This window comes from Melopsittacus undulatus, chromosome 6 (assembly GCF_012275295.1).
Source record: "Melopsittacus undulatus isolate bMelUnd1 chromosome 6, bMelUnd1.mat.Z, whole genome shotgun sequence".
In the NCBI taxonomy this organism is placed as follows: Eukaryota; Metazoa; Chordata; class Aves; order Psittaciformes; family Psittaculidae; genus Melopsittacus; species Melopsittacus undulatus.
The window spans coordinates 51,370,223-51,383,442 of NC_047532.1; the positions used below are offsets into that span (position 1 = coordinate 51,370,223).

At 40.5% G+C, this 13,220-nt stretch overlaps 1 protein-coding gene across 13 annotated transcripts in view; it reads left to right on the top strand.

The window, feature by feature from the left end:
* The window catches only part of RABGAP1L (RAB GTPase activating protein 1 like), a 249,794-nt gene that overhangs the window by 215,193 nt on the left and 21,381 nt on the right, over positions 1-13,220 (top strand). Inside the window, exons 1-2 of one of the 13 annotated variants that reach the window (XM_031049982.2) lie at positions 2,343-2,528; positions 4,073-4,477. The exons of 8 other annotated variants lie outside the window; for them this stretch is intronic. In XM_031049982.2, coding sequence (XP_030905842.1) covers positions 4,367-4,477 — 111 coding nt within the window. In that variant the 5' untranslated portion in view covers positions 2,343-2,528; positions 4,073-4,366. 4 more of the 13 variants (XM_031049987.2, XM_031049986.2, XM_031049989.2 and 1 more) reach the window with 4 other exon arrangements.

Below are 13,220 nucleotides of genomic sequence, written 5' to 3' on the forward strand. Positions count from 1 at the left end.
TCTCCAGCAGGATTGCTTTGCTGGCTTTAATCTGTGAAAATGAGTTTACAATCTTGCCTGCTTTCATATCAGGAGAATGCGGTGTAGCTGCAAATTGGGACGATTTACCCATGTAAGTACATATGCTAGAGCACATCAAGCCCAGATTTTTCCACACATTTGGTGGATAATTTTAGGAGAAACACAGGTGCACACACCCACTTCTTTGGGGAAAAAAAAAAGGGCCATGTTATTTGACATTTTAAATAATAAAAATAAAACTTGGAGAGGCAATTGCTGAACTGTAGATCAGCCTGAGCCTGGTAACTCTTTTCTTGAATGGGCATTCCTGTGAGCAATGGTTTAGTGTTCCATTCTCACTTTGAATCCAAAAATACGTCTAAAGGTATTTACCTTCTGATGTCTAAAACTGGAACAAAATCACAGCCTTCTCAAAGGCTGCACCAGCACAGCACTAAATGCTTTGCTCCTTATTCTGCTGGAATAACCACACGTGCAAGGGACCGGCAGCTGCTCCCCTGCCTTTCAGTCTAGCACAGGCATTTGGCATGGCCAAGGGTTTGGCACAGCAGGGTGACCTCCTGAGGGCAGCCACAATGTCTACCAGGGCTTTAGGTGGCACTGCAGGTGACCTAGTGTGTGGACAGAAGGTGTGGCTATCTGCTGTTCTCTGATGGTCAGCAAGCGCTTTGTGGGTGAGGAGAGAATGTAATTGTGCTTCGGAAGTCTCGGTGTTTGACTTGTTACCCGTGTTTTTCACTTGCTGGTTATGTTTGAAGCAGTTCTTACAGGTCATTACTGGGAAAGGGAATTACGAAGAGTGTGATACTACTGTTATTCATTCCCACTGGGGGAAAAACCCTGTATATTTATCTTAAAGGCTGCCAAATGCCATTCCAAGTGCTCTGAAAGGAGTTTCATGCTTCCTTATCTGAAGACTGCTGTGATCTTTCCAGATTCATTAATACGTGAAAAGCAAATTGCAGGAAATGCCTTTGTGTTTCAGAAATGTGGTGGCAGGAGTGGAGCGCTTAGAGAGAAGCTGCACATACCTCACATACGTAACGCTTTCCAGTCTATCAGAAGATCCTATCCCCATCAGATAGCAGCAAGACATTCCTGGGGGTGGAGTGAGAGTGAATTTATCTTGGGAGAGAGCAGGATTTTGCTTTGCTAAGCTAGCTGGTTTGCTCAGTTCAGGAATTTTCCATTCACCTCTGTTATTCACCAGGATATAAATCCCAACAACTGTAGTTAGGGCTGCTTACCTTTATTAGATAACAGTTTCCTGCAGCTTACCTGTCCTTCTGCTGGCTCTCCTCTCTCATCCTGACTGCTTGATTGAGCTGCTTCTCCAAAAATTCCTGCTTTGGAGGTATGCTTTCAAAACTATGTTGTGGAGGGGACTGTATTCCTGCAAGATAGACATGCTGTTATACAGAGAAGTACTATTTGCTTTAAAGAATATGAAGCTGCCCTACTTGGTTTTCATTGTCTTTTGATAGATTATTTATCACTTCAGCATTCAGAAACCCTGGCTGAGGGGAAGGCTCTGTATTGAAACACTGGGAGGATGGTGTAGTGCGGCCTGAAGAGGTGGTGAAGGGTTACCTCTCTGCTTGCCTTTTCCTTTTCAGTTCATTTGGTGTGAGCATGCTACTACTGTGTCTGGGTGGACGTGTTTACTTCAGTCAGTTTAATTCAAAAGGTTTAGTTTAGCTGGCTCGATAAGATTTCATGCACTGATTCAGAGTGTAGCACAGACCATTAATACGGATGGAAAATGAAGGTTCTTAGGGATTCGTGGGCAGCTCAGCCCATTGGCTTGAAACAACAGCTGAAAAACATCGTTTGCAAAGATATGCATTAGTCAACATCAAAATCAGTTGCTACTTCTTGAAATAGCTAGTTAGAACATGCCAGAATTATAAGCCCTTTGTTAAGAATAGATATGAGAAGAATTATTCAGCCAATAACACAATAGTAACCTGTAGATTTAGTGCTGTTACATCTTCCTAACCTTTCTGTTTAAGATGAAAAACTACAAGGGAGTATAGGTTCTGGTCCATATAGTTCCTTATAAATAGAAATGCCTGTTGGCTAGATCAGAGGAGGGGTTCAGGTGGCTGCAGCTGCAGAGTGTGTCTGATAATTTGCATTCTCCACGTCCTGCCCTTGCTGCAGAATTAAATTGGTCTCTTACTAACATGGGAATGTTGTTTGTTACACCGCCTGCTCCCTCCCCTGAGCCTACATGACTGTTCCAATGTAAAGTCAGCCCCTGTTGGGAGCCTCGGGAGTGGGTGTCAGCAGGGTGGGAGGAGTTGTGGGAAGGGATTTCTTTACCTATTACAACAGGTGCCTTTGTCAGCACACCTCGGAGGCAGCCGAGGAGGAGCCACTGTTAGTCTTACACTTTGAACTTTTGCTACAAGAAAAAATAAACCCACCCCACAAGGCAATGAAAGTGAAGAGGAAGCGGTCATTTAAAGCACCTTGGAAAACCTAAGCAGGATTTAGCAGAGCAGGTATGATTTTCATGTGGCTGACAAGGAGAGCGGTCTCGTGAGGTGGATATTGCTTCAGGATTGGAGTCCAAAATACTTCTGCTGTGGGAATTAAGTGGAAAAATTTCAAGCCTCCAAAGAAGAATTAAAAATAATGTACTATAGGTACATTTCAAAGGAAAAATACCTTTCTTCCTCCTGCAAGGGTTAAGCATGATCAGAATCTGCTTTAATCTCAAGGATTTAACTTCAAGTGCTGCATTTTTTGTTTGCCATAAGCCTATTAGAACTCTCTCTGTTTCCTAGCAATAACATGTAATTTTGCCCTCTATTTAAGTGAAAGAGATGTTGAGTTTTTAATCCTGTACACTACAGCTGTTGCTCAAGTTTCCTATTCTAATGCAAATAGCACCTGGTGCTATTTAGATACCTATGTAATCTTTGATAAAGATATGCCAGGAACACAGGAAAAAGAGAAAAGCAGGGTGGGTCTGACCCTGTTTATTCAGGAAAGAGAGTCTAACCATATGCTACCGCCAACCTGAACTGGAAATTTTCTGTCAGCTGCATCCAGCACATACGCTTTTTGGAGACAAATACACAGCTAAATGATGTCTTTTTCTTGAGCAGGTACGATTTTTCACTAGGAAGAACAAAAGGCTTCCAGAGAAGATTAAAGATGTAGTGGATGAGTCCAAACAGAAGTGTTGATTTGATTCAGAATTTTACCTTGCCAAAGTGTCTTGAAAGGAATTTCTTTTGGGGATACTTTGTTTGTTTCTTCAAATCAGTTATTATTTTCTAGATTTTCATTTGTAGTTTTGAGAATACTGTGTTTTTTTTAATGATTTTCCCTTTTTTTTCCTTGTGCTGTTTTTTTCTGTGTGTCAGATAGGTGTTATGAAAATGAATTAGAAAGTAAGGAGCAATTTGGAAGTCAGCTTCGCTGTTTAGGACTCATAGACAAGAGATATCATATATTTCTTGATTAAAAGCAAACCCATCCCAGATTCAGGTTGAAAACCTACTGTGGAAAATTCTGTTTGCATAAATTGGTTTTATTTCACTTGTGGAGGTGCGAGTTTATTCAAGGAAGTGTTTACAGCTTTCACTGCATTTTGCATGGCTGTTTCCCTCTGTGTTACAAGTGGAAACTGAAGGACTCTTTGTGGGGGGGTTGCGACTTGATGCCATCAACTTCCTGCTAAAATCAAAGTATCTGCATAGCACAAAATACAGTTCAGGTCTGTGTAGAAGTGGAAGTGAGTGTTATTAATGATTTTAAAGGAGAGATTTAGAAACTTGTGGAAAATCACAAAGAGCATCTGCAAGAAATCGTAATTACACCAGTCTGTGAATTTACAAATAAGCAGGAAAATGCAGTTCATTGGGAAGTGAAACTGATAACAATATCAGCTTTCACAGGAGAAAACTGGATATAAAGAATAAACAATTGCTACAAAGTTTGAGAAGAACAGAAGTGATTCCAGTCCCCCTGTCAAGCACTGACGGATCTTTTCTTGCTTCATACTAACCTGACTTGGCTACTGCTTTTTCATCTTCAGATACTGGAATTAAAACAAGTTCCCTGGCTTTCAACAAACTTCGGCAAATGCCTTTTGCAAGCTGGGTGTTGGGACTGTGAGCAGGTGTTTCTTACGTGCTTCCCGTGATCATAAAAGGGACCTGTGAGAGGAAAACCCACACGGGAGCTGATCTGCTGGGTCATATTTTCTCTCGTGACACTCCCTCCTCATTAGCTTCTTCGGGTGGGTGTGAACAACTGGCACGGAACTGAGCCAAGGTGCAGCCTTGAATTACCAACCTGCTCTGGCCACTAACGGCAGCTTGCCGGCAAAATGATGGAAGAAATCTCCATAATGGTGGCGTATGATGCCCATGTTTTTAGCCAGCTCTACGATGAAGACTTTCTGGCCAATCTGGTGGCAGGCAGCAAACCCAAATGTGTGGTAGGTGTTGCTCTTGCTCATTTGACAATAATGCTTAAAAGTTATACTCTGTCCAGTAGTTAAGTCCTTCTGCTGAAAGCTTCTCATTATTTAGTTTCTCTCTTTTTACTTTCTCAGAAATTCACTGTCATGCATTAACAAAATTCAAATAATCTTGGAAGAGATGAGATTATTAAAATAATACCTTTCTGGGCTGCTAAATTCAGAAGGTGGTTCAGTAGGATAAGAGTTAAAATAGTATTTTTGCAATAATATTGAAATAATAATTAAACTGGCAAATGACTGAACTTACCTAACAATGGAATCAGCACTAAATTATGTAAACAGTTTCTGTGTCTTAGCAGGTCAGTTACAAGCTCAGGCCAGATGCCTGGGGTGTAGGTCACCGTCATCACTAGAGTTAAGAGAATCTCTCCCCACTGTGGGAATGGCAATGTTACACTTTTATATGTTGTTCTGAAATCAGCATAAATATCTGTAAAAACATTTTAGTTAAATGACCATTTTTCATAAATAGCCTATATCTTTATGTAAATGGCAGGTACAGGGTGGTCATCTTCCTCATTCATGGAGATCCCAGCACTTGTAGGGAGCTGCATTTCAGTCAGTATCTTGGACTCAAGTTTGGTGGTCAAGTTCATCCATGGTCTCAAATTCTGCAGATGAGCCCATGTGTGAGCCAGTCTACCTAGAAGTGGTCAAAAGAAGCCTTTGAAAATAAAATACATGTGTTGATGCTGAGCTCAGCTTGAAAGTAGATACAGTTAAAATTTAAGTCTGAATATGAATCAGGTTAATCATTTAGCAACCCAATGGAGCGCTTGTGTTTGCAGGTTTTGGTCTGTGTATGTGTTTGTATCCAGGTAATTCACTAAACTGTGACAAACGAAGGTGTGCTCAGAAGAGGAAAAAAATGCTTTATTGCTATCTTGTGTAAAACCTCTCTGCATATTTGCTGCTTGGGTTTTCTGCCTGTCCATGCTCAGGAGATCCTGGGTGCAGGGACTCATCTTCTGCATCTCCCAGAGACCTCTGGATCTAAACTAGAGTTCTGTCAATCCCTTTTATCATGATGTCTTTTTCTGTCTCTGACCTCCTCTAGGCTAGAATTTACAAGGCCCATTAAAATAGTTAGAAAATAAACATGGAAATCAAGTATGCATAAAACTGTGCACTTTAATATGGCCTGCTTGGACACTGAACTCCAAATAGACTTTTACTAACCAGCATATTAGGAGTCACACATACTTTTCCCATTGCTTTTAAATACATGATATACCTTAATTCATTGTCCAGCCACAATGTTTCCTGTTTTTCTCCCTTAGCTGATTGCTATGGCAGTATTTGTTATTGTGACTAGAAGCCCAGAGTAGTATCTTTCCTACAGAGAGGTACCCATGTTGCAATAGGATTAACAGGAGCCAGGTTCCTGTGGAGCAGATACCTGCTGGTGGGCTCTGGGAGAGGCCCTTCCAAGTTCCTCTGAGTAAATGAGGATGATGGTGGGGTTTGCTGGGTGCCTCCTGTCCTGAACTGCTTGTGCATTCTTGAGCCAGTTCTGCAGTTGTTTAAATTAAAATCCTTGTGGTTAGAAAACATTTCACGGTTGGCTTACCCTATAATTTAAATCTTTGAATAGTGGTGCTTACCCGGACTCAGTGATTGCTCATTTTTGTATAGCTTCAGAGCAAAAGTAACAGACATTGCGTTAGGTATCACTAGATTCCTCCAGATCAGTGACAAGTGACTGGAGGAGAAAGTAACTGGTGTCAAGAGCACCACATTACAGCTCCAGCCAATTTTTGCTGCTCAAAACAAGCTGAAATTACATTTTATTTATTTTTCTCTATGAAGTAACTACTTCTAACAAAAAGAGATACTTATGTGGAACAATCATGGTAGGAAAGGTATCACTGTTACTATTATTTATAAGATCTGAGTGATAGACTTTTGTATATGCTTGTATCAACTCTTTTTTTCCCTGAATCATATAACAGTTAGGGTTGGAAAGGACCTTAAGAACATCTAGCTCCAACCTTCCTGCAAGAGTATTAACATGTTTCAGTGCATTATTTACTGGTAAATAAGTTTAAGAAAAGTGAGGGTTGTAGGGTTTACATAGGAAATACTTCACTAGTCCTTTAAATGGTTTTGATGTATATTAAATAATCAAATAATGATGCAAACAACCTGAGGAGGTTTTAAAATTAAGCTTGACAGGATTATGATAGGATTAGATGGTGCGTGGGAGCCTGCACTACTAAGGGATGGGATCTTATGACTCAGAAAGTTTCTTTCAGCTCTCTGTTGCTATGTTTAATCGTGGGATAAGCTGCCAAATGGGATAAGTTTGGGCAAATCCTGTTGACTATGTCCTGGTCATTTTACCACATTGCTCAAAGGTATGTACGTAAAGTAACGTTCCGCAGAAAGAATTTGCAGAGGTTTTGTTTGTTCTGAGAGTTCATGTTACTGGCACAGGTATTGTTTGCACTCTGGGATTCATCTTGTTTGCAAAATCCAGGTTTCCTTTATTTTTAAAGCAGTTTCTAGTGTGCTGCTCTGGTCGCAGAGAAAAGTTTGCTTCAAAAAAAGTTCTTCCGAGGCTTTCATCCTGTTCTGCAGTTTGGATGCCAGGGTGGTGGTGGTGTAGTTCAGAGATCTTGCAACTAGTAACTTGTTACATAGCTCATTTGGGTTGTGCAGTAGGTCAGGGCACACAGGAATTTCTTTTGCACAGGGGAGAGAGCCACGTGTTACCACATGAAGTGGGAAACAGTAAATACCGAAACCAAACCGGACCCAGGTGATAGGTGATATGGACTGCTTATGTTAAAGGTCAACCCTGCGTGGTAGCCTTCTGACATGTCCAGTGCCACACAGGTAATGAACTTTGTGAGGAAAATCAGAATTATCTGCTCTTGTCCAGGTCCCATCAATTCTAGTCATATTTTTCAATGGCAAATGTGAATTTTTCAGTGGCAAGTGTAGCAGTGTTTTTGTAGTGTTGCTGTGATGCACATAAATACTAGACAATTAAACAGGATGTAGATGATCTGAGATAAGGTTTTGCTAAATATGCTCCAAAGCAGCCCTGTATGATAGCAATCCTCCAACATATACAACAGAATTAGTCATATTGCAGTGTGACCATGACACACAGTTGTTTTGCTGTGTGGTCTTGCTTTCAAGATTTCAAGTTATTCTGAAACTGCTTTGCACAGACATGCCAGGCAGTATATGAAAGTGGACTGCTGGGTAGTTTGTGTAAGAATAGAGCAGCATTACTCTAGGGAATTTCAGTTTTCAACTTATCTACAGAAAACTTGGACCCAAGGGGTTATAAAAATGATGTACTTAAGTGGTATAATCCTATTAATCCAGAGTTGAAGGACATTCTTCTGGAAAGCTTCAACGTATTTTCATTTGCGTGCCTGCTTATTGTGTTTAGCTCACTGTTCAGAGGAATTACCAGCCATTTTATGGATTACACACCAATTTGTGGTTTTATGCCAACAGACTCTGCCATAATGATTTTTAGGCTCTCAGTTTCCCATTGAAGCCAAACTGAGGATGTTCAAAGCAGATTTGTTAACTGCAAAGTGGGTGAAAAACAGGGTGGCCTGGCAGGAGCACAGGGTATAGTGGTCACTGTGTTGAAGTCTAACTGGCAGCTGGTTAAACGTATTTTGGGGTTGATAGTGGGGCCAATACTGTTTAGAATCTTCAGACCTAGACACCAGAAGAGGATGCACCCCATTTTTCAGATGGCAAAAGCTTGGTTTTCAGGTGGCAAAATCTGGAGAGTAAGTGGTGGACACATGGCAAGGTAGGTCTGCTGATCAGAGGGCCCTCAGCAGCAGTGGGCTGAGAGGAGCTGCCTGAGGTTCAGCAAAGGCAAATGCAAAACTCCCTGTATTCTCCCTGAGCAGGGATAACTCCATTATCTGTGCTGGCTGGGCAGCAAATGTCTGGATAGCATTCGTGTAAAAAGGGTGTTGGATGACAACACGAATGAGCAGCATGCCCTTGTAGTGACAATGGCTACCTGTGCATGAGGCAACATTACAAAGAGCACAGACAGCATGTCAGGTGAAATGGTTAATCCCTTCCACCCAACTTCATTCCAGTAGGGTTCTTTTAAAATTAAAAACTCTGTTAAATGCTCTTCTGGAAAAGCATCCAGCTCTCATTTGAGTGTAACAGGAGGTGGGAAAGGTATAATTTTCCATGTTAATCTGCTAATCTCTCACTGTTCGAAATATGCTTCTAATTTCTCACATTCATTCTGGTTTCATCTTCACATTTTGAATCTGGCATGCATTTTTGTGCCAGAGTACAGCATTCTGTACCATTACTTACTTCATTCCTGTGAAGGTACTTACGTGCTGTGACCAAATCAGCTGTCTGTGCTCTCTTGTGCAGACTGAGGAGCTTGAGTTCTTAAACCTCCTGCAAGACATTTACACCCTGCACAAAACAGCTCAGTGGCTCTGCTCCACATCCTCTGTTTTTTTTCCCCAACTGCCTCTCCTAGGACTAGATGCAGTATTCCAGTGACACTCCAGGGTTGAAACTTTCCTGGTTACCTTGCTTTTTCTGCTGGCAGGCTGCCATCACAGCATGTGCCTCCCAGTCCCAAACCCCTTCTTCCCAGAGAGCAGAAAAGTTTTCAAACTTTTGGAAAAGTCCAATGGGGCTGATCCCATCTCTTCACAAATTCAACACCAGCTGGACATTTACTGCTCTATTCTGTAGTTAAGCCCTACATACATTTGGTCTGGAGTCAGCACAGTGGCGTGTTTCACTTGAGTAAGCTGTTTCCAAGAATTTGAACATGTGTGGGCAATTTCTGGTCCTCCTTCTTCTTTACTGCTCTTTCTATCCATGTGTCATCTGCAGATTTTATTAGCAGGACTATATTTTTCACTTCCAGGCCACTGATGTAATGTTTGATAGTGCTGAATCTTTTATGATTCCCAGAAGACAGCCTTTAGAATGTCATTAGCCCAAAATGAAAAATGCCATAGAGTAATGATTGCCTTTGACAATGGCTTTTTGACCCGTTTCCGAAGCTTTTTAATTCAGGCTTTACGGCTATCGGATACTCTTCTGGGGTTTGAGTTGTTTTTTGGGGTTTGTTTTTTTTTTAAATAGATCTATCATGTGGTAGTGATTCCAGTGCTAGAGAAGACTGTTACAAGTGTAAAGATACTTTTATCAATCTGGCCTGTAGATAAAGAATAAAATGAGAGCTACAGTTTATGCAATCATGCTGGCATGGAACCAGTTATGTTGATTATCTGTTACTGGTTATCTACTATAATTACTATGCTAGTTATCAGCTGGATTCTATCAGCTCCACAGAGCATTTCTATGGGTTTCTGGGTTTCAGCTAACCAACCAAAGTCATCCAGATGGTTTATTTGTGGTTCTTAAATATTGGTAATACAGAGTTTTCTTATGGCCTAAGTGAGTCTCTACTGGTAAGGATTACTGAAAATGAACGTTGGTGGACCAGAGATCTCATCCCTTAGTTCCGCCAGTACTTCTGCTCTACATAAAACCCTGCAGCCTGGTTTCCAACAGAGCTGAGCTATTTTCTGGACCGTTATGACTTGCCTAAATCATAATTATTTTTGAGCTGTCATTATTAATGCGTATGACCAACACTTTGGAATCCTCTTGTTTTCAGTATGGTCTAGAATCAAGTCCAGTCTAATGACACCCAAGAAAGAATTTAAGCTTTTTTTCTTCTGCATTTCATTTTAGTTATCATTTTATTTGTTCCTAATGAATAACCTCTATTATTTTCTGGTTTTCTCTTCATATTTGAAAACATTTTTCTGCTGCCCTCTTATTGTTACTGGATCAAGAAGAAATTATTTAAGCAATGTTTCAAACAGACATAAATGCAAATGGAATCTTTGTGATTAAATGTTTAATAGCAGGACATTTCAGTATGGTGGACCTTCCTCATTTCATTCTTATAAAGAATTGTGTGAAAATTTGCACAAGTGTTTTGGGCACTCAAGAAACTGCTTCTGTTTCTGTCACTGTTACAAGTCCATTTGGGAGAAGAAATTTGAAGCAAATTTCAAGACATTATTGGTTCATTAAGTCTTTAGTTTTAATGTCCTTCAACATTTTGGGCATCAGCATGAATCTTTGCAATTAAAGAAGCGTAGGAGATGATTTACTTCACAAGGCCATATTTCAACATTTAACTGGAAAAATGGTTAAATTAGAGTAAAGAATAAGTTAGCATAAATTTAACTTATTTGTCTCCCCACAGGTCAGGTGAGATTGATAGAGCCACTTCAAGTCTGTTAGATACAGTAGTCAGCATATTAAGATGAGAAAGTGCAATGGGTCATATGAAAGATCTGAAGCTCCTGAATTCTGAGCCTTCAGCTTTCTTACCTCACTTGTTTTTTCTTGTAGATTGCCATTAATATAATACAGCACACCTTAGTAAAGCTATATACAAACCCAAAAACTTTGTGTGTAATCATAGCAAACACAAAGTACACGTATTTATCCGTGTTCTGTCGGTGTCTCCATGATCACTATGTTAATCAACTTTGAAAGGAGTGCTGAAAGTAGATGAAAAGGCAGTTAATATCTTTGCAGAAGCCTAATTTCTCAATCACTAGAAGATGGATTAGAAAGTTTGTGTAGGTGAATGTGTCAGTTGTTAAAAATACTCTGTCTCCATTGTCTGTAACTATTTTGGTTCTTTTTGAACCCAGTTTTCAGAAGGATTTGGTATACAGTGCCGAGTTTGAAAAATGTATTTCAGTGGGGTTTATCTTGTTCAGTTTGTGCCTTCATGCACCCTTCATTACACACATCTCTTCTTTATTGCTTCCTTCTAGCTGTGTCAACATGAACTCGCAATAAAGAAAGCCAGCCATGTTGGCTGGAGTGCTGGTTGCACTGATCACTCATGTTTTAAAGCTGTACGGTTGTCTTTTCTGCTGAGAAAAATCCAGATGGTTTGATGTCAGAGTAGCATGTTAGCTATGCCAAGACAACGTTCAATGTGTATACAAACTGTTGTACTTCAGTTACAAGGTAGAGCCACCAAAGTAATCCCAAGTTACAATAATAGGCCATAAGAAAGAGATCATATTTGCTTGTCTTTTACCTCAGAGATCACAGAAGCTGTATAGCAAAAGGTGTATGTAAGACACAAAATCAGTTAGAACTGTTATGGTATGAGGTACAAACCAATGAATAAACTCCATGCTGGAAAAAAACTGCTGCTCTTCATAGTACCTCTGTTGTCCAGAGCAGGGCCTTGTCCTGATGGCTCCTCAGAGTGTCAGTTCCCCGAGTTACCTGATCCTAATGTGTGGGCTTGGGGTACATAGGTAATTTCATTTAGCTGATTACATTCTTTTGTAGCAGAGATGTCGTGGTTCAGGCGTCCTTAAGTTATGTCAGATAATAAAAATGACCTGTACACAGCTATTTTTCATCTCAGATGTTTCAAGTATTGGTATCCGCAGTACTCCTGTTGACTAGAGGCAATTTAAATGCAAAATGGGTGCTTGCTGACATAGTGGATATAGCTGTTTCCTTTCACGGTGTGCATCTCAATACTAAAGCCCTTATCTGTACATGACAGGAAGCACTTTTGTCTGGGTGAGCTACTAGACATCAGCTGCAAGTGTATAAAATAATCAGCCATTTCCAAACACTGCTTTTAAGCCACTCAGGGTGTCTCTTTTTTTGCTAAAACAAATAGAGCTGAAGTGGATAATAAGCCCTCCATATCTCAAAGTGAAAATGAATTTTTGAATGCTGAAAACCAGGGATCTGTGAAGGGAGTGTTTTAAAGACTCTGTGCCAAAATCCGAACATCCTTTCCTTTAGCCTTTTTTTTTTGCAGTCAATATATGTGCCTCAAACACAAGCACTGTAAGGAAGTGCAAAAGTACACGCTGGTGTTTAGATTCAGGGAATCTGAATTTTGTTCTCTTTTCTTGTGTTGCCACTGGATTGCTGTACAGTGAGGTTTATTTAATATCTCCCAGTGTCAGCTTTCTAACTTAGTTAATCAGATCTTTAAACCACAGAGCTGTAGAAGAATAATGTGCTGTGCCAGGTTCAGCAGGTTTAGATGAATGGAAATACATCAGATTAAAATCTGACAAAGGGATCTGGTGTTGGAAATCATCCAGCATCACTGACTGTGGCCACTGCCATTTTGAATCACAGCAAATTGTGCAGGTACTCTGCAAATTTTGCAACCAGCCTCTCCCTTGTCTTTATAAATTCCTGTGGGAGTCTCAGGTGCAATTGATGTATTTTGATAATGGACTGATGTGGATAAATTAAAAAATAGAAAAAGAGAGCAAAGCTGATTTCCTTTGCCTCCAGCCAGCTTTCAGATTGGATTTGTGTTATCCTGAAGTCTCTCTTCAAGAGGTTCTTTCACCTACAGAGCTGGCAACGAGTTAACTTGCAGAAGGAGGAAAACTCTCCCCCTGCAAGGAAGGGGTACCTATGTGGGCTGGTGTGGAGCAGACTGCTTTGCTGATATAAAGAGCATTTCTATTGGTTCTTTTTTCCAACTGCAAGGTGGAGAGAGGTGCTGTTCTGCAGCAGGCATTCAGACAGACACAAGTTAAGCAGATGATCTCTCCAACAAAATGTACGTTTCCAAGGAATTGCAGGGAACATCTCCTTCCTGCCAGCGTAGATGGTAAAATAGCATCTGATATTCGGGGTTTTT